The sequence below is a fragment of the Macrobrachium rosenbergii genome, chromosome 27, assembly GCF_040412425.1.
Source record: "Macrobrachium rosenbergii isolate ZJJX-2024 chromosome 27, ASM4041242v1, whole genome shotgun sequence".
Lineage (NCBI taxonomy): Eukaryota > Metazoa > Arthropoda > Malacostraca > Decapoda > Palaemonidae > Macrobrachium > Macrobrachium rosenbergii.
The window spans coordinates 11,192,650-11,220,567 of record NC_089767.1 but is presented as its reverse complement, the minus strand read 5'-3'; the positions used below and the strand labels follow the sequence as shown (position 1 = coordinate 11,220,567).

Below are 27,918 nucleotides of genomic sequence, written 5' to 3'. Positions count from 1 at the left end.
GGAGGTGACAGTTGCCACCTAGGCCTATCAACCTACCTCCTTGCCACCAGTTCCTTGTTTGTTTTCTTTTTACAGGTTTTCAGCTGGTGCTAGAAGAATTATCCATAAGTTAAGACTGCAGGTTTGTTAGCTATGAAAAATACAAATTGATTAAAAAATTTGTCATTTTCCTTGGGAGTGGCAAGGGGTAGTTAGCAGAAATGGACTGGTGATAGCTGCTCCTGTTACCTCAGAAAAACCTCATTCTTGAAGGTGGCAGTGAATAATTGCCATGCATGAAAATGAAGGGATTGCTGGCAGTAGTGAAGTCTCCAGAAGTGCAACTGCTGTAGAAGCTTGCTTGAGTTAAAGATTGTGGACTACTAGGTCCAAGAAAACCATGAACCTCTGCTGCTCCCAGTGAGGAGCGAAGAGTCAAACAGAAGTGCAATGAGGCCCCAAACTTTACCAGGTGGATCAGTCAGATGTCCATACCATACCAAACCTGTATCATGGTATCTGTTGCCTGAGTCGCTAGGTCTGGTAGAGGTGGTCAATTAACAGGAAGCCTGGAATTAAATAAAGTTGTGAACAGGTTCCCCAGTGGCATTGCCCACATTTTCCAAAGGGCTCTGCATTTCTCCCAATAAAGCAGCCGCTCAGATGGAAAGATCTGACAGCTACTGTTGAGGCCATTTGGAATCACGTTCCGAACACTAGGCGCTTGGTCTTCAAGACCTAAATTTCGTAATCAATCAACCAGGCATGAATCTTTGCATAATGTCGTTATGTCTGAGAACTGGATCTGGCTGATCGAGAGAAACTTGTTCTGTTACCATTAATGAAGATCCTGTCAAACCTCTGTGACAGGTGCCTGGAAGTTATCCTAAGGAAGCAGCCTTCCAGAAAGTTATGAGCTGCAGCTACCAGGAATTAATTCTGAAATGGCTTTGGGAAATCAATTTCTTCAGTAAGACAAAGTGCCCCGTAACCACATGCCATGTCCTTGCTGTTAGTGAGGGACAACTGTCCTCTTGATAGAGAATCCTGTCCTCTGACAGGCAAAACTACTCATACACTACCCCAGTCTGCCTTCCCAGATAAATTGTTTGACTGAACATGTTCAGGGAGACCTGCAACCCCAAGGCTTGACAGAGGAGACTGATTAGGTGTTGAGAAATTCTCTAGATTATACCATCCACCATGCAGTATTAGCAGTGCAAGATAACTGTAAAGACTACACCATCCACCATGTAGTACTAGCAATGTAGATAACTGTAACAGTGTCACATTGTCTTCTGTAAGGTTCAATACCATTCAGTTTTTAGAAGTCATATTCCTCTTGTGACCAAATTGAAGAATGATCTTTGTGATCTTGTAAAAGAACCTAGTTTATTTTTTATTGGCCATATTTGTTTTGTATTGTTATCTTTTTTTGTTTGTTTTACTTAATTCTCTTTTGTAGTTCATTCTTTATCTTTTTTTGTTAAGTATTGCTTGTACTGTATTCTTTTTCATAGTCTATTCTTTACTTCTCAGTTTGGTAGTAATAATAATAGTAATATAATAAATAATAATAGTACAACATTATTGTATCAAGATTATATTATATAGGATACTTCCTTAGATTAAACAAGAAATAAAAAAATCTGTGAGGAACTTATTTGAATAAAACGTTCATTCTGTACCTTAATGCAGTGTATAGTATTTTGATTCTACATTTTCCAAAGACTGTACACATCTCTTATTAGAAATATTTTTGCGAATTTGGTGTGTATCACAAATTTGCCATTGTAGAAAGTTGTGCTCTAATCCCACTTAGAGAAACCAGTGTCTTACCACAAGTAGAATGTAAAATTACCTACAAGTCTGAATTCTGAGAGGTGTACTGTATTTTGGTCTAGAACTAATGTGAATCATTTGATGATTTAATTGGGATTAGTGTTCAGTCATCATTATAAGAGCAGTTAAACAGTTATATTTTTTACTTTTATCAGAAGTTGATTTCCCTTCAATTTGTTGACATAAAAACTGATTCAAAAGGGAGTTCTTTTTTAGTAATTTTACTTTTCTGCTCTGACCATTATCATCAGTTTCTTGTATATTTATGTGATGAGTACTAAGTTACCCAATTTCTCTTTTACTTGTGAAGTTCATAAACTGACTGTACATAACACATTGATAAGGGCCTCCCAAACATATTTAATGAGTTAATTCCCTTTTTGGTTTCTCACTTGGATATACAGTACAGTGGGGTATCTACTTGCTGAATTAGACTTCTTTATGTTTTAAAAACTAAGACAATTGATGGCATGCAAGAAGTCTTCTTAATCATTTAATTCTATGTAGAATTCTGAAGACCCCAGAAGAATTGTCAAGGAGGAGTGTTAGTTCTTTATAACTTACCACATACCTAAAAAATCTTAGCAATCACGTCACTTCTGTAAATTGAATACAGGTTTTTGTATAAGAGTGAAATCCTTGGGGTTTTTAAGTTGTAATTTGGAAGGATACAAATCATAAAGATCTAGACATGTTGGACTTATTTTTATAAAAGATTGCAATTGTAATTCTTGGAAGACAGGTGTTTCTGTGGAATAGTTGGCAAGTTAAACTTTTTGTTTTATGTGTTATCAAACTTATGTTAGTTTTAAGATGAAACTAGGGTAGAATTAACTTTTGCCATAGTATTTTTAATGCTCATTTGAAATAATGAATGCTCAAATTTGTTATGATTATTGCAAGATTTTTTCCTCCATTTCCAGGCTTTCAATATTTCTCTTCAAATTTTTTTATGCAAGTGACTGAGATCACCATCTGCATTCCTTACTATATTTAACACATTATACTGTATAGTGTTCCATTACATACAGAATAAGAATGCATTGCAAAGTCCTAATTTGCAAGTCATTGTAGAGCTCTCAAACATATCCATATTACCAAGCGTAAGCAAATACTGTAGTGTATTACAGGTTCCATTTAAATTTAAAGGACACTTTAGCTGCTTTATATTGGATTTAAGAGTTAAGTGCGGCGTTTTTTATTGTATCACTAGGCTTTATTCAGTGGTACATTTTATGTTGGATAAGAAATACTATATGACATTAAGTGTAAAGCGTTCTTGACAATACAAAGTACCTTGTCACATGTGTGTACAGGACTGACCTGTCCATTAATGCACTGCAGTAACTGATGATAATGAAGTGGCTGATTGTACAAATGACCAAGGTAGGATTGTACTGTATACTTTGTACCCTTTCTGTATAGGATTATATTTTTGTGTTATTAATTTCGTGTATTTGAACTTTATTCTAATATTATTATTTTTGCAGGGTCGGCACACCAAGACCGGTCAGCTGGCTGCCATCAAAGTTATGGACGTTACAGAGGTACGTCATAGAAAAAAATTATTTTGATTTCTTCATGCGCCTTTGGATTTTTATCACATCTCTTGATATTTAGCATCATAAAGTGTATTTGTGATTAGTATTGCTATTTATGAATTGTGGATGTATAGATTCATTAGTGAGTTGTACAAGTACAACTTAGAGATTGTTGATGTAGAATGAGAATTGTAAATCACCTTTGCTGTGCATGAATGTAATGCTCCAAGAGCTGTAGATTGAAGTCAAGAGTTCTCCAACCTTTGGCTTCCTCTCTCTGACTTAGCCTTCCTTTTGGATGTGCTAGGTACTACTGCTTAAACAAAATAAACTTCTCATATAGACCCCTTAGTTATATATTTCCATATGTCTGTGATTTAGGTAATCTCAGTCTCAGCTTATTCATTCATTAAATAGAAATGGGAAGTGAATATCAGGGCTTGGGGAAGGGAACTTCCTATATGATTTATGGGCCTTTAAAGCTTCTCATGCTGCTTCATGCAAGGTGATCAGGATTGGTGTTACAAGTGCATACCCTGTCACACTTTGGAAGGGTTTCCATCCATTTGTGCTACCTTGGGTGTTTACTTTATTACAACTTTGTGCTGCTAACCCTTCTTCCTCTACCTCCACTGTTACCTGTTCCTCCTGTACAGGTATTGGGTCCGAGCACTAAGTTGTTGAAGACCTCAGACTGCCTACCTAGTTCATCTCAAACATATTTTTGGTTATAGAGGGAGTAATTACGTACTGTATTTGGCATATGTTCTGTACTTCCAGCATCTTGTGTTGCAAAAGTTTCCTTGTTGCGTCTTCATGGGCTGTTCCCTGCTATCCTTGTAACTGCTGCTGCTCCTAGTCTGGTGGTCGAGCCACAACTTGAAGAAATTCCTTCCCTGGAGTCTTAGCCCATTGATTTGTATCCTTATGTGCCTCCATCTGCTGGTACCATCAATGTTGATGTCCACCTTCCTCATCCCTGTGCAGGATTTCGAAGATTTCACCTGTGATTATAAGAGTGAGAAGTTTTGAGGACTGGGAGAGGTCACTTCGATGATTGAGAAAGAGGCTATGAGGAACTTTTCCCAGAGTCACCTGGGTTTTACAGTTGTCTTTTTATTGTTATAAACCCTTCTATGGACTGGATGATGACTTTAAACCTTGCCTAATTGTTGTACTTAGATTGGATTGGCTTTTTTTCTTTTTTGGAAGGAGAGTGGAGTATGTAACCAGCTCAATAAAGGAGGACTTCTGCAACTCAGATAGGGTTTATCTTTGCCATTACATAATTGACTTGCTGGTCATAGCTTTATCTATGAGGTTTCATCTTTGTTACATGGCCGTTGTATAGAGGTTCTTGCCATTCTAAGGGTTTGTAGGGTACTAGGGGGAAGTCTGACCTGACTCTTTCCACATAAGCCTCTTACATGGGATGTGAATCATTGTGCAGGACTGAATCTTGTGTATGAGTAAGGGTTTTTGGAGCTTCCCTTTGGTCATGATCCGAGGTTTTCTTCTGTTTGTTACTTATGGTTTTATCCCACTGTCCAACTGTTTTAACTTTATACTGCACCAGATCTCACCCATATTAAAGTGTCTTTATATGACTCAGTGGTTAGTTAAAATACTTTATAAGTCTTCATTCCATGACTGAACTTTCTTTACTGGTTCCCATCTTCTACCTGTTGATTATGTTTACAGTACTGGCATTTGTTGTCGTACTTCATCTTGGCACTTTTATATTTTCTTTCCTTGGTTTAATTCTTCTTATTTTCTCCTCTTCTTCATTCATTCTATAGCAGTCTTAAATCATTTTTCCTTTTCTCTTAAAATCTGGTTTCTCACAAAATATCTACTGTATTTAGTTTAACTACATAGTAAAGTATTTACTTCTGGCTTAAATGTTTTCAGTTTTCAGTATCCTTAAACCTCGTATTTGGCAGAATTTGAGTAATTATGTCTCCATGATTTCTCTCATCATGTACATTAATCTTTCACTTCTGTGAAGGTTAGAAATGAAGTGAGGTATGTGCACTGACTTCGTTCTTTTGCCATTTCTGCCAGAATTCCTGTACAGTCTGGGTCCTCTTCTATGTCTTTAATCATTTTATATGATTTTTCCTGGTGGTCTTGTCCAGCTACTTCTATTGTCTACTATTATTCTAACTAACTGCTCCCTACCATTTTTCATCACATGTCCAAGCAGTATAAATCCGTGAGGTTTGAGGTCCATTTTCCAGCTGCTGGATGCATTTCTCTGCTATCTCTGTAACAGGATCTCCCTACCACATTCCTGCCAGGAATTTAACCATCTTGTAATTGCCTCTCTTCAGTCTCTTTTTTTTTTTTTTTTTTTTTTTTTTTTTTTTTTTTTTTGTAAGCTCTCAGGTTACTGGGCTGTATACATCATATGTTTTTATTGTCTTTACTACAGTAATTGGATACTGAACGATCAAACTGTTCCAGTGCCAGGTCATCAGACCAAACTTCAATAAATCAATCATTTGATCAACCAGTAGTGTTACAATCTCTGTCCACGTCATCCATGCTAATGCTAATTATTTGCATGCTTTGGTAATGTCCACATTATGGTATTGCTCATCCCTTTGTTCTCTATCTGCTCATTTATGGCTCTTACTTCATAAGTATTTTTCAATCCTGTTGTGTGTTTTGATACTATCTTTTCTATTCTTTACATTATTAAGTTTATCCCACTCTTGCAACATCCACATGGTTACTGTCCTAGCCATACTTTTTACCTTTCTTTATTCCAGTCACTGGATGTTTCGTTTTACTTACATTTATTTTCTTGGCGAATAAGGTGATTTGAACTTGTGGTGAGAAGGGATAAGGAGTAATTGGTATTGAAGCAGCAGGAGGAATGGCCAGGAAGTCATGGAAAAAGGAAATAAATGAAGAATCAGACCTGATGGAAATTCCAGTGAAAAGAACCACTGGTCAACTGAGATTGGAGAGAACTCATTTTACATGAAAATAACCCTGTCAAGGGAAAATCTAACAAAAAATCAATTAGGCTGTTATGGTGATTATACAGTATTGATTTTCAGTCCTTGCCTGCCTAATGCAGTCTTCCTTTTTATATAAGTAACCTACCAAGTAATTACATAGCCATGGTTCCCTAACCTACGGCAGCTTAGAAATTCAAAATTCGCGCGGTGGCGCTGTTGTTGTTAGTGTGTAGGTGATAACGTCCCGCCACCATTCGGGACTTGAGGAAACAAACCAGCGGATAGCTCAATTCGTTTTCTGCTGGCTTCCGGTTAACATCGGAAGTTTTCACGCAGCTGCTTCTTCGCCTTTTGGCTTGGTTTTGCATGAGTTTTGGTGAAGTACTCAGAATTTGTTGCTTTGTGGCTTGCTGCCATTGTTTTGAATTGTTGTTTGAGTTAACTTTGGTTTATTTAGTTAACAATGTCGGATTCCAGTTCATCTAGTATTCGCTTTTGTTCCGAGGGTTGTAGAACTAGGCTAACTAAGCTTTCATACGTTTCTCATACAAAATGCACTAAATGTAGGGGGCAAGAATGTAGTAAGGATAATACTTGCATAGAGTGTCAGAATTGGGAGGATAAGAAATGGAAAACATTGAAATCTCATCTAGACAAATTAGAAAGGGATAAGAAGAGGAAAGCAGCCATTAGGGCTGAAAGTAGGGCTAATGCAGAGTCCTTTCCTTTGGAAAATGTAGGGGATGATGGAACTATCTCTACGCCAATTCCTCCTCCTTATCCTGCCCTAACTCCTCCTACTTTACCATCTGCTCCTGTTCCAGGTTTCCGTGATTCTGCTGTTAGTGCCATTGCCAGCCTCGAATCTAGGTTTGATAAGAAATTTACTGTATTATCTAGAACCATTATGGAAATGGGGTCGGCTATTAAATCTCTAATGGAAAAAAATGTAAGTGTTGACAGTGCAGTGAGAAGTGATAGTGCTGTGAATATTGAGGAGGTGGTTGTCCGTCCCACCAGTGCTCCTAGATGAAGGTCACTGTCCCGCTCCCCCACACTGGGGAGAAGACATACCGGAGGTCCAAGGGAGGCTGGCGGGGTTTGCCCATGGGCAGCCCCCCCCCCCTTCCCGGTCGAGCCTGTCATGCGCTCCCAGGCTTCGACTAAACGCCATTGTAAAGGTGTTCCTGGGCATCGACTTTCTGATTCGGATTCTTCCAGTCCACGCCAGAAGCCATATCACTGCTCTTCTTCGCGCCCACTCAAGAGACATGCAAATATTAGCGATTCTTCTCCCCTGGCTGTCAAGAGGCTCAGAGAGTCTAGCCCTCAACCTTCCTGCAGCTTTCAAGTCCAGCCTGTTTCTCCTGCTTATTTCTTTGAAGACAATCCTGAGCGCTGTTAGCGTTCTAAGTGCCCATCTTCTTCCGAGCACCAAGCGCCTGCCGACTCGCACCAGACTTCCATGGGTGAGCACCCGGCACCCACCGACTCACGGCAGAATTCCGCCAGTGAGCGCCCGGCACCTGGCGATATTCGCCAGATTTCCGCCAATGAGTGCCCAGCGCCCGCCGTCTCGCGCCAGATTTCAGCTCTAGACCGCCTGGCGCCAACTCCCGAACTTCCAACGCCCACAACCAAATTCCTAGCTTCTTCTTTTGGAATCAATGCACCTTCGCCGGCTATTCCGCCTTCTTCATCGGTCCAGGAAGATTCTTTAGCCCCACTTAAGCGCCAATTGACCGAGCTTGTGGGTCTTTTAAAGAAATCTGGGTCTGCCCCAGAGTCCAAGGATAAATCATTGTCTCCTATCTCTTCGGAGGAAGAAGAGATTGTTCAGGATATGGTTCCCTCTTCTTCCCACTCGTCTCTCCTGCGTTTCCTCTTGGAGAATTACCCAGACTTCTTCAGGCTTCCTTCACCTACTTCTCCAGCTTCTACCTACCTCATGAAAAACATCCGTCGGAAAGTACCAGACTACCCAAGCTTGTTTTTCCCCCTCCTCGAAGAAAGCTCTCAAAGAAGTTCATGCCTGGCTGACCGCTAAGAGAGAACAGGGCAAAGCGACTTTCGCCTTTCCGCCCAGCAAATTGTTGAAGATGAGATACTCTTACTATGCCACCAGAAAAGCTCCTTCCTTGGGAGTTTCTGCCTCCTCCCAAGGGGACTTCTCTGGTTTGGTGGATTCATCTCGTAGAAAGGCTTTATTGTCGGCCAAGATAGTGTTTTCCTCAGCCAAACTAGACCACCTTATCAAGAATATTTTTAAGGTGTTTGAGATCTTTAGTTTCTTAGATTGGGCCATCGGGGCACTAGGGAGTAAGATTGAAGACTGCCCGAATTTAGCTGAAGATCTTGCCTCCGATTGGCTTGGAGTTATTTCGTGCTCAGACAGAGCAATTAGAGATGGCTCTTTGGAACTCTCCTCCCTTTTTTCTATGGGTGTCCTTAACCCTTAAATGCCTACTGGACATATCATACGTCGACTAAAATTGTCTGTTGGGTGCCAAGTGGATGTACCGTACGTCGACTACATAAAATTTCAACCTTCTGTCAACTTTGACTCGACCGAAATGGTCGAAAAACGCAATTGTAAGCTAAAACTCTTACATTCTAGTAATATTCAATCATGTACCTTCATTTTGCAACAAATTGGAAGTCTCTAGCACAATATTTCGATTTATGGTGAATTTTTGAAAAAAACTTTTTCTCTACGCCCGCTGTAACTCGCCAAAAATTTCAGAAATTCTTTCGTCATTTTGTCATAATTTTTGCACTGTTCTATATTAGCCGTTACATAAAGTTTTATATATGAAAATGTGCGCAATTTCATGTAAAATACAGAAAAATACAACCCATGGTTGTAGCTTTTATCAGTTTGGAAATATTTTCATATAAACCACGATAACTGCCAAAATTTCAACCTTTGGTCAACTTTGACTCGACCAAAATGGTAAAAAAACGTAATTGTAAGCTAAAACTCTTACATTCTAGTAATATTCAATCATTTACCTTCATTTTGCAACCAATTGGAAGTCTCTAGCACAATATTTCGATTTATGGTGAATTTTTGAAAAAAACTTTTTCCTTACGTCCGCGCCAGAAATTCTTTCGGCACATTGTTGTAATGTTTGCACTGTTTTATATTAATTGTTACATAAAGTTTTATATATGGAAATGTGCGCAGTTTCATGTAGAATACAACAGAAAATAACTCATGGTTGTAGCTTTTATCAGTTTTGAAATATTTTCATATAAATCACGATAACTGCCAAAATTTCAAGCTTCGTCAACTTTAACTCGACCGAAATGGTAAAAACGCAATTATAAGCTAAAACTCTTACATTCTAGTAATATTCAATCATGTACCTTCATTTTGCAACAAACTGGAAGTCTCTAGCACAATATTTCGATTTATGGTGAATTTCTGAAAAAAAAAACTTTTTCCTTACGCCTGCGCTTGCGTAACTTGGCTGAACATCTCGAAATTCTTTCGTCATGTTGTCGTAATGTTTGCATCGTTTTACATTAGTCGTTACATAAAGTTTTATATATGAAAATGTGCGCAATTTCATGTAGAATACAACAGAAAATAGCTCATGGTTGTAGCTTTTATCAGTTTTGAAATATTTTCACATAAATCACGATAACTGCCAAAATTTCAACCTTCGGTCAACTTTAACGCAATGGTAAAAACGCAATTGTAAGCTAAAACTCTTACATTCTAGTAATATTCAATCATTTACCTTCATTTTGCAATAAATTGGAAGTCTATAGCACAATATTTCGATTTATGGTGAATTTTTGAAAAAACATTTTCCTTACGCCTCTTGCTGCAACTCGGCCGAACATCTCAGAAATTCTTTTGTCTCGTTGTCGTAATATTTGCACCGTTTTATATTAGTTGTTACATAAATTTTTATATATGAAAATGTGCAATTTCATGTACAATACAACAGAAAATAACTCATGGTTGTAGCTTTTATTAGTTTTGAAATATTTTCATATAAATCACGATAAATAGAAAAATTCGACTTTCAGTCAACTTTAACTCGACGAAATGGTCGAAAACTGCAATTGTAAGCTAAAACACTTACAGTCTATAATATTCAATCAATTAGCTTCATTTTTCAACAAACGGGAAGTCTCTAGCATAATATTTCAATTTATGGTGAATTTTTAAAAAACATTTTTTTACGTCCGCATGCGTTACTTAATTCATGCATCATTTTGTGATAATATTTTCTCTGTGTTGCTTTGATCATTTTACAATTTGTTATATACCAAAATCATCGCAATTTAGTGTACAATACAACTAAAAAAAAAGTAACTCATTAGCTTTAACCGTTTTGCTTACAGCGATTTGTATACAATTATATACAAGTTTTTTTTTTTTCGCTGTCATATATTCCAATATTTATATATGATAATGATATTTTTTCATTTCTGATGGTTGCATACTAAACTTCAGGCAATGACAAAAAAAGGAGCCAAAATTAACTCTTAATCTTAAAAACTAAGCGTGCTGTGATTTAAAAAAAAAAAACTTTTTTTCCGCTTCGGCGCTAACTCACCGAACACTGCCGGCATACGGGAGACGTTTTTGTAAATAGAGGCTCGGCGTTTAAGGTTTAAGAAGAGGGAGCTCTGGTGTTCGTTCACCTCGAAAGGAGTCTCACCGACGCAGAAGTCAGCTCTACTCTTCGCTGCCTTAGACAAGTCTCACCTCTTTCCTCAAAACATAGTGAAGGATATTCTTTTAGAGTTACAGAGCAAGTCCACCTCTGACTTGTTGACTCAGTCCACTAGACGTCCTAAGGAGCCTGTGCCTTCCTCATCTAGATCATTCTCCCCTCTTCAGTCTCAACCCTTTCGTGGAGGGAGAACTACGACCCAACTTCGACCTAGATCAAACTTCCGACCTCCTACAAAGTCCATCAAGAGGTTTTCCTTCAAATCCAACCCCAAGAAGTAAGAAGTCAGTCCTCTGTGCCGAGGTATGAGCCAGACTCCTCCCTTTACTACATCTCGGCTCTCTTTCAAGAAGTCGAACGCCTTCTTTCCAAAGGAGTAGTGGAAGAAGTCCTAGAGCCCCACTCAGAAGGTTTCTACAATCACCTTTTTGTGGTTCCGAAGGCCTTGGGGGGCTGGAGGCCCGTTCTGGATGTAAGCGCTTTGAATGTCTTCGTACTGAAGACGAAGTTTCACATGGAGACCGTTCACTCTGTCATGTCCTCACCACAACAGGGGAACTGGATGGTCACCCCCTGGATATGCAGGATGCTTACTTTCACGTCCCTGTTCATCCTGGCTCTCAGAAATTTCTACGCTTCGTTTTTCAGAACAGGATACTACAGTTCCGGGCCCTGTGCTTTGGTTTACCGACGGTTCTTCAAGTTTTCACCCGAATCCTTGCTCCTCTGGGGAATTGGCTTCACCTTCTGGGAATCAACATCAACTTATATCTAGATGATTGGCTTCTCCGCTCGTCATCAAAGGAAAAGTGCACGGAGGACTTGAAAAGAACTCTTCGCCTGACACATAAACAAAAAGAAATCCCTTCTGATTCCATCTCAGGAGATTCCCTATTTAGGGATGACACTGAACTCTCAGACTTATCGGGCTTTTCTGTCGCCCAAAAGAGTCAAGAACTACCTTCAGACTGTCAGTCAGTTCCTTGCTCTTCCTTCCTGCTCGGCAGTGCAGTGGATGAGTCTTCTGGGGACCCTTGCTTCAGTAGAGCAGTTTGCAAATCTAGGCAAACTGCACATGAGACCACTACAGTTTTTCCTCAAAGCGAATTGGTGCAGGAAAACCCAACCAGACTCTTTCATCTTCCAGATTACGTCGGAAATCAAAGAGGATCTCCAGTGGTGGTCGTGTGGAAAAAGACTTCAGGAAGGGAAGTCTCTTCTCCCAGTGCATCCAGACCTTCATTTTTATTCAGATGCCTCCGACCTAGGCTGGGGCATGCTTCTGGAAGGTCAGGAAGTCTCTGGAACATGTACTACAGAACAAAAGAATGCTCACATCAACATAAAGGAACTGAGAGTGATTCACCTGGGCCTTCTATACTTCTCGGATCTGGTCCACGGCAAGAAGATTGTAGTACACGCGGACAACACCACAACTCTTGCATATATTCGCAAACGGGGCACTCATTCCTTCTCCCTGTATGAGACAGTGAAGGATCTCCTTCTGTGGGCGGAAGAGAAGAGAACCGAGTCTCTCTTGTCATCCGGTTCATTCAAGGGAGGATGAACGTAATTGCGGACGAATTAAGCCGCCTCAAACAGGTCCTTCCAACCGAATGGACCTTAAATCCAGTAGTCTGTGACAACCTTTGGAAACTGTGGGGCAAACCCACAGTGGATCTTTTCGCGACGTCGTGAAACCACCGTCTGCCCCTCTTGCTCTCCGGTCCCGGATCCTCAAGCATGGAGCACAGATGCAATGCTTTTGGATTGGACAAGCCTTCCTTCCCTTCGGAATGATCAGGGAAGTAATCAACAAGCTGTCAACGCATCAGAACACCTCCATGACCCATTTTGGCCGAACAAGGAGTGGTTTCCAGACTTGATTCGCCTTCTGGTAGACTACCCAAGACTACTACTTCCACAAAAACGGTCTGCTCAGACAACCCCACTTTCTCAGATTCCACCAAAGATTATCCTCTCTGGCTCTGACAGGCTTCAGACTGTCAAGTGCCTTGTCAGAGCTAAAGGGTTTTCGAGACAAGCTGCAGAGGCAATTGCGAAATGCAGACGAGCTGCTTCTACAAAGCTCTACCAATCAAAATGGACAGTCTTCAGAAGGTGGTGCAACCACCATAACGTCTCTTCTTCTGAGACATCTATAAGCTAAATAGCTGATTTTTTGATTTTCCTAAAGTCCATCAAGAAGCTATCGACCTCTACCATCAAAGGGTATAGGTCGATGCTCATCTCAGTTTTTAAGCACAAAGGAATGGACCTGTCTTCTAATCAAGATATCACCAACCTGATCAAATCCTTCAATACGTCCAAGGAAGATAGTTCTTCCAACGTCTCTTGGAACTTAGACGTTGTACTGAAGTGGCTCTCAGGTCCTCAATTCGAACCTCTCCGTTCCATTTCCCTCGGAATCTCACGAAAAGACTCTCTCTTTTAACGGCTCTCGCTACTGCCAAATGTGTTAGCGAATTACAAGCAATAGCCAAAAGAATAGGCTTTGCACAAGGAGATGCAGTCTGCTCCTTTTGGCTTCCTAGAAAAGAATGAGGACCCTTCTAAACCCTGGCCTAGGTCCTTCGTCATCAAGAACCTTATGGATATTTTAGTACCTGAGGAAGAAGAAAGACTCCTATGCCCAGGTACTATCTTCAGAGGACGGAAAAGATTAGAGGACCTTCGAGCAACCTCTGGTGCTCCGTTAAAAACCCAGTTCGCCTGCTCTCCAAAAATGCCAAAAAGCTTCTACTTGAGGTTAAAGCTCACGAAATTAGGGCAGTAGCAACTTCCCTCACCTTTAAACACAACTTGTCTTTTTCTTCAATCCTACAGTCGACGTACTGGAGATGCAAGTCCATATTTGCCTCTCACTACCTCAAGGACATAGAAACTGTTTTTGAAAATTGTAGCACTTTAGGACCTTTGTCTGCATCTGGCATGGTGCTGGGAGAGGAAGCATGAGGAATCTATCTGTTCCTTTGCTATTCACTCGCCTTGACTTAAGGTTTTGAGTCATTGGGAAGCCTGGGGGTACATTGTACCTGGAGTACCCACTAGTTTGTACTTTATCTTTAATAACGGTTGGGTGTTATGGTTTTATTCTGTGGTGTAGGTGACAGTGTTTTCATTTTGTATTCTGGTCTTCGCCCAGGGCAAGGGCATCTTTTAAAAACTTTGTCAGCATACGGTGTACTTCCTCCGCTGCAAAGTTTCCCACTAATGTAGTGGCGACCCTTGGCTATACTGCCACGTCCACTACAAGTTGAGAGAAGCGCCGACCAGAGGCAGTACCTTCCTGCAGCAGCTCTCTCAACAGGTAAGGAAACAACAAACATTTATTCAGTATTAGCATCCTTTCTGGTCCAAACTCATTACTTTCTTAATGCTTTGGAGTAGAATATGTCCATGCTCTTTCCCACCTCCTTACAATGTGGAATCAGCTAAGTAAATCAGCTATGTAATTACTTAGTAAGTTACTTATATAAAAATGACATTTTTATGATAAAATAAAGTTTTATATATACTTAGCAAGTAATTGCATGATCAGAGCCCGCCCTCCTCCCCTAGCATGGACATAAGAGCATAAAACGAATTGAGCTATCCACTGGTTTGTTTCCTCAAGTCCCGGATGGTGGCGGGACGTTATCACCTACACACTAACGATAACAGCGCCACCGCGTGAATTTTGAATTTCTAAGCTGCGTAGGTTAGGAAACCATAGCTATGTAATTACTAGGTAAGTATATATAAAACTTTATCATAAAAATGTCATTTTTATGCATTTCTTTAACTATTAATATAACTTCCTTTAAGTTGGCTGTATCTGAGCTGCTGAATGTACATTTTTTATGATAAAAAAAAATGATTTACAGTACAGCATTCACTAATTACTGTACAGGCAGTCCCTGGTTATCGGTGTTCCAGTTTTATGGGACTTGTCTAGCAACGAAAATTGGCAATTTTTGGCGCCGAAAATTGCCAATTTCCACTTATCAATGCCGATAATAGGGTATTGGCGTAGATCCATACCTAACAGAGGCGCTGATAACTGGTGATTGTAGGTGCTGATAAGCGCCAAAAAGGCACCGAAAATCACCGGTTTTTGGTTATCAGCAATTTTTGGTTATCACGCTACCAGAATGGAACCCCTGCCAATAACCGGGGACTGCCTGTATTTTCATTTTATTTTTGTGAATAATATATAGTTTTTATGTAAATTATTTACAGTACTAATTTTCAAATACAGGCACTCCCCGATTATCGGTGGGCTCAAGTATCAGCCATCCATCCGGTTTTTCGGCACTTGTCTAGCGACGAAAATCGGCAATTGTTGGCACTGATATGCGCCGATTTCTGCTTATCGATGCTGATACATACCTAACAGAGGTGCCAATAACTGAAAAAGCACCAAAATCACTTGATTTTCGGTTATCGGCAATTTTCGCTTATCATGCCGTCAGAACAGAACCCCTGCCAATAACCAGGGACTGCCTGTGTTAATTAAGATACGTAAATCATATGGGTACTCACCAGTGATGAATGTTGATTGAAGATGATGATGATAAATTAGCTGTGCAGTCCGATGAATGACGAAGATATGACTGCACAGCAAAGCAGAGGAGTTACATCTCCTCTTGGGGTGCCTCTTCTCCTTCTTCAGGCTCTTTGTCCACCAGTTGCACTTCTTCAGGGGCTTGGGGAGGCTTTGGAGGGTCCTTCTTCATGGTGATAGGCAGCTGCTGTTGCTGCTGCTTCATGCTGACAAGGAGGTTATAATAGGGCCTCAAAATCCCATCAAGGCAATATGAAAAGTATGGAGTATATATTGCACATTAGGATCCCATGCCTCAGCCATCTCTCATAGCTCCTTGACCATCCTCATAAGTTGGGACAGATGTTTCAAAGACAGGCCCTCATCCTCCCACTCATCGCCTGAACCTGTCATGTCTTCTTCTTCACTAGCAGACTTCGTCAGCTCTTCTAAATCCTGGAGCGTCGTGACCTTCCTCTGGTGCTTAGGCTCTTTGCCAGAAGCCTTGGAGGGAGCAGGGCATTTAGGAGGCATCTTTGGGTGCAATTCAAAAAGATTTGTGAAGTCAGCACCGATACAGAACATGCGAACAGTAGAGGCAAATGCGATGAACTGGAAAGCTGGACAGAGATGATGGGTCATTTGCACATTCAGTACAGGGTATTGCGCATAATAACGTTGATATTTTGTGTATACTATACATTTTATTGATAATTTTCTGTGTTGTAAGATTATTTTGAAATATTAAAGTGTTACAGGTTGATAGTAGAGCATATCTAAAATACTTGGGTAGCTTGTAGAACAACGGGACAAACTCAGAACAAAATGTTATGTTTGTTTACGTCTTTGGAACCTGTCCCCTCGTTCTACAGTATTTTCATTTTACTGTATTTTCATGACTAAATACATTTTTTATGATGAAAAAATTATTTAAATTAATTTTAAAATATTAATGTTAATGTAAACACTGCAATTTTTTTTTTTTTTTTTTTTTTTTTTTTTTTTTTTTAAAAATGTTTGCCCAAAAACACCCCTGGAAATTCCAGACAAAGAGCTCACTAAAGGAAAATGCATGTTGGGAAGCTGAAATATTTAGGTGCAGTGCCACCTGACATGCTGTTGGCTGGTGTTTGCAAAGCAGCCAATCCAGGAGCGCCATGAATTTTCCTTGGCGCTGATTGGCTGTACCCTAGGTGCAGATTGGCTGTGTACCACAAGACTTTCTCGTGGAGATGTATACGTATGTACTGTGGGAGCCCCATCTCTGCCACTTCAAAGGTTATCCTTCCACTGTTTGAGTGTTTCGCTGTGTACTTTCCACATCTTTGTTCACACTGTTAATCTATGCAGTCGCGCCCTAAGATGTCCTGAAACGCCCTGCTCCTTCTAAGGCTTCTGGCAAAGAACCTAAAATGCCAGAGGAAGGTCATGATGTTCCAGGAGAAGGTAGGACTTATGGATATGTTTAAGGAAGGGAAAAGTTCGCTGTAGTAGCCGAGCATTATGGCATGAATGAGAGTATCCTTTGGTACATCAAGAAGAAAGAGGCGGAGATAAGGAATGCCGTGAGTGTTAGCTTCTAGGAAGTCCCAAGGTTTCCACTGTGCCTGATACGAGCATCTTGAGGATGGAGTCGGCTTTGGCATTTTGGATCACAGACTGCTGTAAGAAGAACATCCCCCTTGACACCAGCATCATTTGCGAGAAGGCATGACAACTCTACCAGGAGTTTTCAACTGTTATGGAAGGGGGCAACATTGGAGGCAGCAACATACAAGAAGCAGACTTCTCAAGCTTTGATGAACCAGCCAAAGAGGAAGAAGAAGAAGAAACAGTACCATCGTCAGCTCCTCAAGGTTTTCAGGCCAGCAAGGGGTGGTTCCACCGTTTTCAGAGGTGGTTACAACTAAAGAGGGTTTCTCTGCATGTGGAAACAGCATCTGCAGATACGGAAACGGCCATGAAATATCCCGAGACCTTCAAGAAAATCATCAGGGAAAGGGGCTTGTTCTGGGAGAAGATGAAGAAGATGCCTGCACGGACATACCTCATGAAGGATGAAGCCAGAGACCATGAGTTCAAGGCCCAGAAGGATAGGGTTACCCTCATCATGTGTGGCACTGCTGCTGGTTTCATGCTGAAACCAGGCCTCATTTACAAGGCTGCATACCCCAGGGCCCTCAAGAATGAGAAAAAGCATATGCTGCCTGTGTTTTGGATGCACAACCCCAAGGCCTGGATCACCAAAGTCCTTACTTCTAACTGGTTCATTCATAGCTTCATCCCTCAAGTTAAGGATTACCTCAACAACTTGTGCATGGATCTTCATTACGAGAGAGTCCAGCTCAAGTTCCTTCCTGCCAACACCACCCCTCTCTTCCAACCTGTGAACCAGGGCGTGATCTGTTGTAACGGGGATGCCATGGGGCTGCTGTTGCCTAGATCCTACAGGTTCTTCTGGTCACTGCATCCTCGTCACTTTTTCAGCATGCTGGGCACCAGCTTGAAAAACCCGAATATTCTGAGTTGATTCAGGATTAAGCCGGTCCAAGAATCCTTTAGGTTTTTTGAGTAAGCTCACAAACAAGGTTTGTTCAGTCTTGGTGGAGAGAATTGTATTAATCTCAGGTAAAATGTGGTTTGCTAATTTGGTAGTTATGCCATGAATATTGAAGTGAAAAATATAGGGACGGATTATTTTGCTAGTGAAATCCTTCTGTAAAAAGAAAGTTCTTTATTATACAAAAGACAAAAGTTAGTGAGCATTTATCTAGAACATTTGATAAACTCAGTCAAAATAAGACAATGTTGTGGCACTACAAACATGCTATTTTGAAAAATGTTTTACTTTAATCGTCTGGAGAATCATAACAGACTTTACACAGAACAAAAAATAAGAACTCAACGTGCCTAACAGAAACTATATTCCATCATTATTGACTGAAATGTGTTCCCAGGACAAAACTACTGAAGTCGAATGCGGGCCAGTGGTACAAAGTATAACAGTGAGAATTAAGTCAATCACTGCTACAGTCTTCACTAAAATTTCTATTCACAAGCATCTCATTGTAAGACAAACATTTCTAAAGTTTGTCCAAAGGCTCATTCACTTTATTATGGAACAACGCTTTGGGCACCATTTTGTTCTCACACGTTCTACGTTTAAAGATTATTGGTTACTCTTGGGAAGTTCTCGGTCAAGAAATTAATAAGGAAAATCACTTACGAAGTTCATCATTGAGACTTACCTGAATGGCAAGCTTCTACATCTGTGGGGAAGAAACAAATGACAGTTTGTAGTGGAAGGAAATATGACACATTAGCAACAAAAATAATAAATCATACAAAAAATAAAAAATTCCTGAAAATTCTTTACAAAAATTTGAGAGTCGCTACACCGTGCCTCCAAGGCACTCTACACCTGAAACTCCTACGAGCACCTTGTGAGTGAAAGGACACTGACAGTGAAATTACGCTGAAGTATTGGCGTAAATTCATGTTTGCCACGTCTGACTATCATCGACCGATCATTGAAAGATATAAAGAAGGAGACCCTTAATGTGGCCGGAGTTTTTTCATGATTATAAGGGCTTCTCTCCTGAAGGAATTCAACATCTGGCCATCAATTAGCAAGGACGTTGGTGGTGAAGGCTTCAATGACATCACCGAGGATGAAGTCGGCACCCTCACTGGTGCCCACTCGGACCCCCTGATGGACCAGGATTTGGAAAAGCTGATGAAGTCTGCCAGCAAGGAAGAAGCCACCCCAGATTCAGGGGACGAACAAGAGGATGAGGGCCTGTTTTGGGAAGTCTGTCCCGACTTGAGAGGATGATCAAGGAGGTGCAAGAGTCAGCTTCGGCATGGGATCCTTATATGGAACGCTCCATAAAGTTCACAAATGCCCTTGATGTGTGCATGGCTCCCTATAATAACGTCTTATCTTCCAAAACCCCTGAAGAAGTGCCTGAAGTAGGGGAAGAGGCACCCTCAGAGGAGATGCAACTCCACTGCTTTGCTGTACAGTCATATCTTATCATCATTCATTGGAGTGCACATCTTCAAATATTGTATGAAAGAAAATGTGTGTGCCTGAATATGTATAGGGATAATTTGATTAGTTTTCACCTGATAAGAGTACAGTAACAATTGTAGAATGTTCATGCTTAGCTGTAAGCTACCGTATATTTTTTTAAGGGTACAGTAATGTTGTAAGATGACTTTGAAATGATATTGAAGTATTTAGGGTGGTAGTTTAAGGTATATTTGGTATTTGAAGTATTAAAATAGGCAGTTATAAGTATTTTTAGATAGGGGGGTTCCAACTTATCGCCGATTTCAACTTTTAGGACTTAGACTACTGAAGATTCATTTTGAGTCTCATATCTAAAGAAATTAGATTCATGTTTTCCTTCAGTTTTCCAGTTGTGAAATATATGTAGGGCAGCGCATGATTATATTATAAAATTATAGTTATTAAATGCCTATTAGTGTCACTGTATTGGTTACAGTTACCAAATTATAAATAAATGTTTGACAAGAGAATGTTTCAGCACTTTGTTTCCATATGCACAATCATTCAGTAATCTAGAGTGTTTTTATTTTCCTTTCAGGATGAAGAAGAAGAAATTAAGCTGGAAATTAATGTCCTGAAAAAGGTATGTGGGTGTTTTATAGTTATGAAGATAAATTACTTATTTTCCAATTTTTTTGTACCAGCATTTTTCTCAAAGCATTTTAGAATAGTAATTTAACTGAGAGTTTCATATACTTGTATGTAACTTACCAAGTAATTACATAGCTATACTTTCCACTCACGTGGCAGTTAAAAATTTGTTTGCGGTAACAATTTGTTTGTTTATAGTGTGGCTAGCTACCCTGCCCTCTCTATCGTAGGACAATAGGTACAAAGTAATAGATGGTCACTTCTTTTTTTGCCAGCTTCGGACATCAACATCGAATGTTTTGGTGGTTGAATTTGAGGTTTTTTCTTTGCTTTTCCCAGGATTTGGTGAAGTACTGATTGTTTTGGTAGCTTTTTCAGCTTAGCCTAGTGGATTTTCTGCAATTTCTTTTTCGTGATGTCCGATTCCAGTTCATCTAGCATTAGATATTGTAGGGAGGGTTGCAAGACGCGGTAGACCAAGGTAACCTACGATAGTCATACGATCTGTGCAAAATGTAGATGACAAGTGTGTTCAGTAGATCTCACTTGTGCTGAATGTGCTTGTTGGGATCAGAAGAAATGGAAGGTTCTTAGGTCTCATTTGGATAAATTAGATAGGAAGAGGAAGGTGGCTGCTAAAGTCAAAAGTAGAGCTCAGAATGTAGAACCTATCACTAACATTCAATTAACGGACCGTAACGTTCCATCTTCTCCTGCCCTTGTTTTATCCCCCATCCTTAGTCCTCCTAATAATTCTCCATCAGCTCCTATTCCTGGCTCCCTTGCTTCCGAACCCAATGCCATAGCCAGCCTCGAGAGTAAATTTGATCACAAGTTCAATCTTGTAGTTAATACTCTGTCAAAGTAGGATGAATTGCTTAAAGTCCTCATGGACGAATTACAAAGTATTAAACAAGTGCCATTGTCAGTGCCAGTGGAGGAGGTGACTGTCCGTCCTGCTGACGCTCCCAGACGAAGGTCTTTGTCACACTCCTCTGATCCTGGGAGTAGACATACCAGAGATCCAAAGGATGTTAGCAGAGTTTGCCCACGGGCAGTCGCCCCCCCTCATCCAGTTCAGTGCTTTGTGGCTCAGACAGCGATTGGAAAGGTGTCACAGTGAGTGCCCTCCAGTTATTATGTGACTCCGATAGTGACTCTAGTAATAATAGGGGGCATTTTTGGTGCTTCCTGGGAGAATCACGTCCCTTAAAGTAACGTCATGGTAGAGAGGCCTCTCCCATTTCACCGAAGCTTGCTAGAAACCTTTCTGCTAGCCTGCAACCAGGTTGCAGTGTGTGGCGCATCCCCGTTAACCATTTGCGGAGCGTTTATTTTAGTGCTCAGCTTCGGAGTGCCCTTAAGAAACTTCTTCTTCTGGGCGCCCAGAACTTTAGTGCTCAGCCTCCCTCCCCGAGCCAGCTTGTCACCAACTTCTAAGCGCCTGAGGCCAATTGACCACCCGACTTCTACTGAATGCCCACCTCGCTCTCTTCTTCCGCTCTCATACCTGAAGATCCTTCTTTTGCCCATATTAAGAAGCAGTTAGAAGATGTATTGGGCCTACTTCATAAGGCTCCCACTTCCCTTAAGCCTTCTCGAGACCTTGGGTTGTCTTCTGTTTCCTCAGAAGAGGAAGAAGTAGTACAAGAGCCTCCTCCTACAGCACATGCTTCCCTGATTAGGTATTTTTTGGCAACCTTCCCCTCGCACTTCCAACCAGAGCAGTGTTGCCCACTTCTGTTTCTCCCGGGTTCTAGTTCGCACCTAAGATGACTCTCTCTTGAAGAAAGGCCACAGTCTTGGCATGGGCGGTGCCAACTTTTTCTAATATGCGAACCTCCTCTGAAGATGATGATATTACTGGAAGAATGAGTAGGACTGTCAGGCGACATCTGAATGCCCACCCTCTCCTGAGAGGAATAGAAGTTCTTAGCTGCGCTTAATTATACCTTACCAAATTTTTTCTTCCGCAAGATTTGCTTCTTTAGCCCCTATTTAGTGCCCTTATAATGAGCTGCAATAAGCTCTTGTCAAGAAAAATAAGTCAGATAATCACTCTGTATAAGGTGGAAACTGCAACTAAGGATATTGATGTTGTGGGCATTAGTGAGCCGCCTTTGAACTTTTTACCCACCGCTGCACAGTTCGCTCATTAAACGCCCACAACATCGACCTTGCAGTTTCCACCTGTCTCTGACTTATTTTCTCACTTAACAAGAGCTCAGAAGACTAAATAGTAAATAACAGCAAACTACAAGTCCATCCCACTATAATTGCACATGCTTCCCCTCTCAGATTAGGTATTTTTGGCAACCTTCCTTCCAGTAATACATCTTCAGAGGGAGGTTCGATATTTGGAAAAATACCAACCTGCTCCAGTGTTGCCTGTGAAGAGGTCAAGGGAAGGCTGCTTTTGCTTTCCCCTGCAAGACTTTCTCCTACTTGGGATCCCTCCTTGGGAGATGCTGCTGCTTCCCAAGGTAACTTCTCAGGCCTGATAGACTCGGGTTCATCTGCTAAGGTTTTCTTCGCTTCACCAGAGTTCGACCACCTTGTGAGAAAGTACAGACTGTACTGGAAGTGTTTAGCTTTGTGGACTGGTCGATAGGAGCGCTCAGTAGAAAAATTGAAGATCATGACGTTTTTAGCGACAAACTTGTCAGCGGATTGGCTAGGCATGTTATCCTGTGGTTGGGATGGCTCCTCTGAAGTAGCAGGTCTTTTTGCCATCAAAGTATTTTTCCCCATCAAAGAAGTGATCTGTCCAGAAGTCTGCGCTTTTGTAGTATCCTTGGACAAACAGTATTTGTTCCCTCAATTGGCAGTTTAGAAATTGAAGATCAATAAGACCTGCTTATTACTGTCTCTCTCTCTGAAGAATGAGAGAGGGGGCAGACAGAATTTCAGACCCTGCTCCAGGTGTTTCTCCATGAGATCCATCAAGAGGACTTCAGCCAAGACCTCTACCAAAAAAGTGACCTCCTTTGTGCTCTCTCCCTCTTTTGGAAGAGGTGGAGTGCCAGAGGAAACCATGGACGGAAAGTTCTCAAAAAGGATTACTCAATCCCTTTCTTAGAGTACCCTCCTCTTGTGAATTCGCCGCACTGTTAATTATGGCTCTGAGAGTTCTTAGCACTCATGGAGGAAGTGTTATCCCTTAGGAGAAGGGCCAAATGGAGGACTTTTTCTTGCTTGTCCGTGGTCCCCAAGTCATCAGGGGATGGAGACCTGTCCTTGATGTAAAGGCTTTGAAGACTGTTCAGAATGGAGACAAATAGCCTCCATCCAACAGGTGGATGATAACACTTGACATGCAGGACGCAGCGTTTTCCACATTCCAGTACATGTGCAGGAAATACCTGAGATTTGTCTTCAGTTGGCTTCCAGTTTTGTGCTCTGTGTTGACTCCACTGCCCCACAGGTCCGAATCTCCCCTCACAGGTAGAAAACCCAGCGTTAGAACCTCCAATGAAGAATTAGAATTTATTTCTGGTGATAGAAATTCATTTCTTGTCATAATGTGGTTCGGATTCCACAATAAGCTGTAGGTCCCGTTGCTAGGTAACCAGTTGGTTCTTAGCCATGTAAAAATAAGTCTAATCCTTCAGGCCAGCCCTAGGAGAGCTGTTAATCAGCTCAGTGGTCTGGTTAAACTAAGATATACTTAACTTTTCCCCTCACAGGATGGCTTCATCTGCTAGGTATCAACATAAACTTATACCTAGACGACTGGCTCCTCTGCTCCCCATCACAGGAGCAATGCACGAAGGATCTGCGGACTACTCTTCTTCTTACTGAGTCGGCTGGGAACCCTCTAATCTATGGAACAGTTTGTGAAGCTAGGAAGACTTCATCTGAGACCCCTTCAGTTCTTTCTACGAGCCAGCTGGAACAGAAGAAATCAGTTGGACATAGCGATGTTCCCAATTATGAACAAGATACAGGAGGATCTCCTGTGATGAACGTCCAGGGACAGACTTTCAGAGGGAAAGTCTCTGCATCTGCTGAGCCCCGACCTCTCCCTTTGTGCGGATGCCTCAGACCAGGGTTGGGGAGCTCTACTGGACACTCGGGAAGCTTCCGGCACATGGTCTCCGGAGCAAAGGAGGCTTCACATAAACGTCAAGGAGTTGTCTGCCATTTATCTGGGCTGAAGCATTTTGTGAAAGCAGCAGCAAACAGAACTGTGGTGGTACATTTTGACAACACCAAGGCTCTCTCCTACATCAGGAATCAGGGTGGAACTCACTCGTTCAACATTCGTCAGGCAGCAAAGCAGCTACTAATTTGGGCAGATCAGAATTGGGTCAAGGGGTTACTACCAGATTCATCCAAGGGAAGATGAGCATCTTGGCAGGTGGTTTAAGTCGACGAGGCCAAGTTCTTCCGACAGAGTGGACCTTGAACTCGAGTGTCTGCAACAGCCTCTGGAAGTTGTGAGGTAGGCTGACAGTGGACCTGTTTGCCCATCAAAGAATTACTGTCTTCCTCTTTTTTGTTCGCCAGTCCCAGACCCTGAGGCATGGGCGACGGATGCCATGCTGATAGACTAGTCGAACCTGAATCTCAACGCCTTCCCCCCATTCAGCATGGTGAGGGGGGGGGTTCTCAACAAGTTCAAGACTCTCAGCAATGTATCGATGACCCTGATAGCACCCTTTTGGCCCCTCAAAGAATGGTTCTCGGACCTTCTAAGCTTCTAGTGGACTTTCCAAGGCTGCTTCCTCAAAGTCCACATCTTCTCAAACAGCCTCATCTTTGGCAATTCCATCAAGGACTATCTGCTCTATCTCTGACAGGCTTCAGACTATCCAGAGACTTGTCAGAGTGAAGGGTTTTTCAAAGCAAGCTGTGGAAGCTGTTTCTAGATGTAGATGCAAGTCTACCAGCCGAGTCTACCAGGCCAAGTGGTCTGTCTTCCACGGGTGGTGCAGCAGCAATAACATCTCGTCTGCTAAAACCACTGTAACCTAAATAGCAGACTTCTGCTTTTTCTCAGGACCTCCAAGGGACACTCTCCTTCGACTATTAGGGGCTACAGGTCTGTGCTGGAATCAGTTTTCAAGCATAGAGGAGTGGACTTGGCCTCTAACAAAGACCTGACAGATCTGATTAAGTCTTTTGAGACTACTAAACATGTGAAGGACAACTCCATATGGTTAACCACTTGAGTGGTTAATGGGTCCTGCATTTGAGCCTCTCTCCTTACCATTTCACTCAAGAATATGACAGAGAAGACTTTTTCTAGTAGCCTTGGCCACTCCCAAGAGGGTAAGCAAGTTGCTGGCTATAGATAAGCGCATCGGTTTCTCTAAGGGAGATACTGTCTGAACCTTCGTGCATGGCTTCCTAGCCAAGAACGAGTCCCCGTCTAATCCCTGGCCATGCTTGTTCTCTATTAAAAACCTCATGGTCATTCTAGGGGTCAGAGGAGGGGGAAAGGGTCCTTTGGCCAATGAGGGCGCAGATATATTACTTAGACAGGACGGAGAGGATTAGAGGCCCTGCCAGTAACCTCTGATGTTCCGTCAAGAACCCATCGAAATCTATATCTAAGAATGCGCTGTCATTGTTCCTGAGAAGTCTTATCATTGAGGCGCACACTCAAATAGATGATGATGTTCTGCCCTCCCTTAAGGTGAGAGCACTCAATATTGGGGCTATCACCACTTCATTTGTTTTTAGGCATAATATGTCGCTCTCTGCAATCCTCCAGTCAACATACTGGAAATGCAATTCCATTTTTGCCTCATACTATCTAAAAGAAATTGAAATGACGTACGAAAACTGCAGTATCTTAGGTCCATTATGGGTGGCTGGCTCAGTGTTGGGGAAGAAGCATAAGAAGCAACCCTTCCTATCTGTAACTTCTTCACCTTGAATTTTTTGGGTGTCGAGTTCTTTTGGGGAGCTGGGGGTGCATGTACCTGGAGTGCCCACCAGTCTGTGGTAGTGGTATGATGGTTTTTAATTTTTATTGTTGTCGGTATGGGTAACTAATTTATTTGGTCTATTGTATTTTGGTACTGTGTCCAGGGGAAGGGCAGTTCTTTCTCAGTTGCTTTGTGGGTGTTCGGAAGACTCCTTCACTCCAAACCCCCTCTCAAAAGTAGGGACTTATCATGGCTATTCTGCTAAGTTGCTACAGGTCAAGATGAGCACAGACCAAGGCAGTGATCATATACTGTGACTCTCTTACCAGGTAAGGTTACAACAAGCATTTTATCAGTGCTAACAGGTTTTTATGTTGCAAATTCAGCCTCATATCTGATTGTTTGTGGAACAGAATATGTCTGTTTATCCCACTGCCTATCACTGTTGGGTTCAGCTATGTAATTACTGGGTAAGTTTCATAAATGAAAATGGTATTTTCATAATAAGATTGTTCCATATATGCTTACCAAGTATTACAAGATCAGAGCCCTCCCTCCTCCCCTCTGATGGACATTAAGCACAAAAGAAGTGACAATCTCTGTTATGTTGTACCCATTGTTCCCCGTTAGAGGGCGAGGTAGTCACCTACACTATAAACAAACGAATCCCTACCTCGAACTTCAAATTTTTAACTGCTGTGCAAGTGGAAAGTATAGCTATGTAATTACTTGGTAAGTACTGTATATATGAAATGTACTTTTATTATGAAAAAAACATTTTTGCATTGGGGGCTACCCTGTACATTCCGGATACTAAACATTCTTATTAATGATATTACGCTAAATTGCATGTCATGAAGGATGTGTGGATTTAAGATAGGAAAAAAAGTTGGAGAAATGCACGTAAACATAGCACGTGAAGGTTTCATCAAAGAAAATTTTTAAAGCGAATCGGATGTATGCCTATAGTGAGTAATGCACAAAGTACTTTTTCACATACTGTACTTGTGTACAATTTTCATTTTTTCATGTTCGTTACTCTTGTCTCATGTGCAATTTGGAATTAGATTATAAACCTTATTGTTAGTAAAATACCTACACTGCTGACCTCCTCTCAATGCTCAGTGGGTAGCGTAGCCCTTTGTTGGCCGACTCGGTAGAGCTTCAGACTGTCATTTGGTGGGCCGGAGTTCAATTCCCATAAATTGATGAAGAGTTAGAGGAATTTATTTCTGGTAAAAGAAATTAATTTCTCGCTATAATGTGGTTCGGATTCCACAATAAGCTGTAGGTCCCGTTGCTAAGTAACCAAATGGTTCTTAGCCACGTAAAATAAGTCTAATCCTTCGGGCCAGCCCTAGGAGAGCTGTTAATCAGCTCAGTGGTCTGGTAAAACTAAGGTATACTTACTTACTTCAGTGGGTAGCGTCGACTGGAGTCGCTGGATAAGTATCTGTGTCGTGAGATTGAGACTCGGCAGTACCAATCCATTTATCGCTTATAAAATTCCCCTTCGGTGATAATTCCCACGGAGATATTCCCGAGGCAGCGTGAATTTGGTATTAAGCAATATTTGTAGCTTCATGACTATATAAATCACAGTGTGATAAAAATTATAATAAGAGCTGCGTGTTCCAAATGTACCAAAGAACTATCATGATGGAGGTTGGTTAATGCTGAAGCTGAGTACAATTTCCCCCGTCTCGACGGGTAAACAAAGTACACCAGACTCGGCATTGACTTATATAAGTCTCTTGATAGCTCAGTGGGTAGCATCAACTGGAGTCGTTGGATAAGTATCTGTG

The 27,918-nt window shown here is 41.4% G+C and overlaps 1 protein-coding gene across 29 annotated transcripts in view; it reads left to right on the top strand.

Moving 5' to 3' along the window:
• Positions 1-27,918, top strand: part of msn (serine/threonine-protein kinase msn) — a 289,523-nt gene that overhangs the window by 49,372 nt on the left and 212,233 nt on the right. For all 29 annotated transcript variants that reach the window (XM_067128891.1, XM_067128885.1, XM_067128876.1 and 26 more), the window contains exons 3-4: positions 3,312-3,368; positions 20,185-20,229. In XM_067128891.1, the coding sequence (XP_066984992.1) occupies positions 3,312-3,368; positions 20,185-20,229 (102 nt within the window). The remainder of the gene's footprint in view (positions 1-3,311; positions 3,369-20,184; positions 20,230-27,918) is intronic.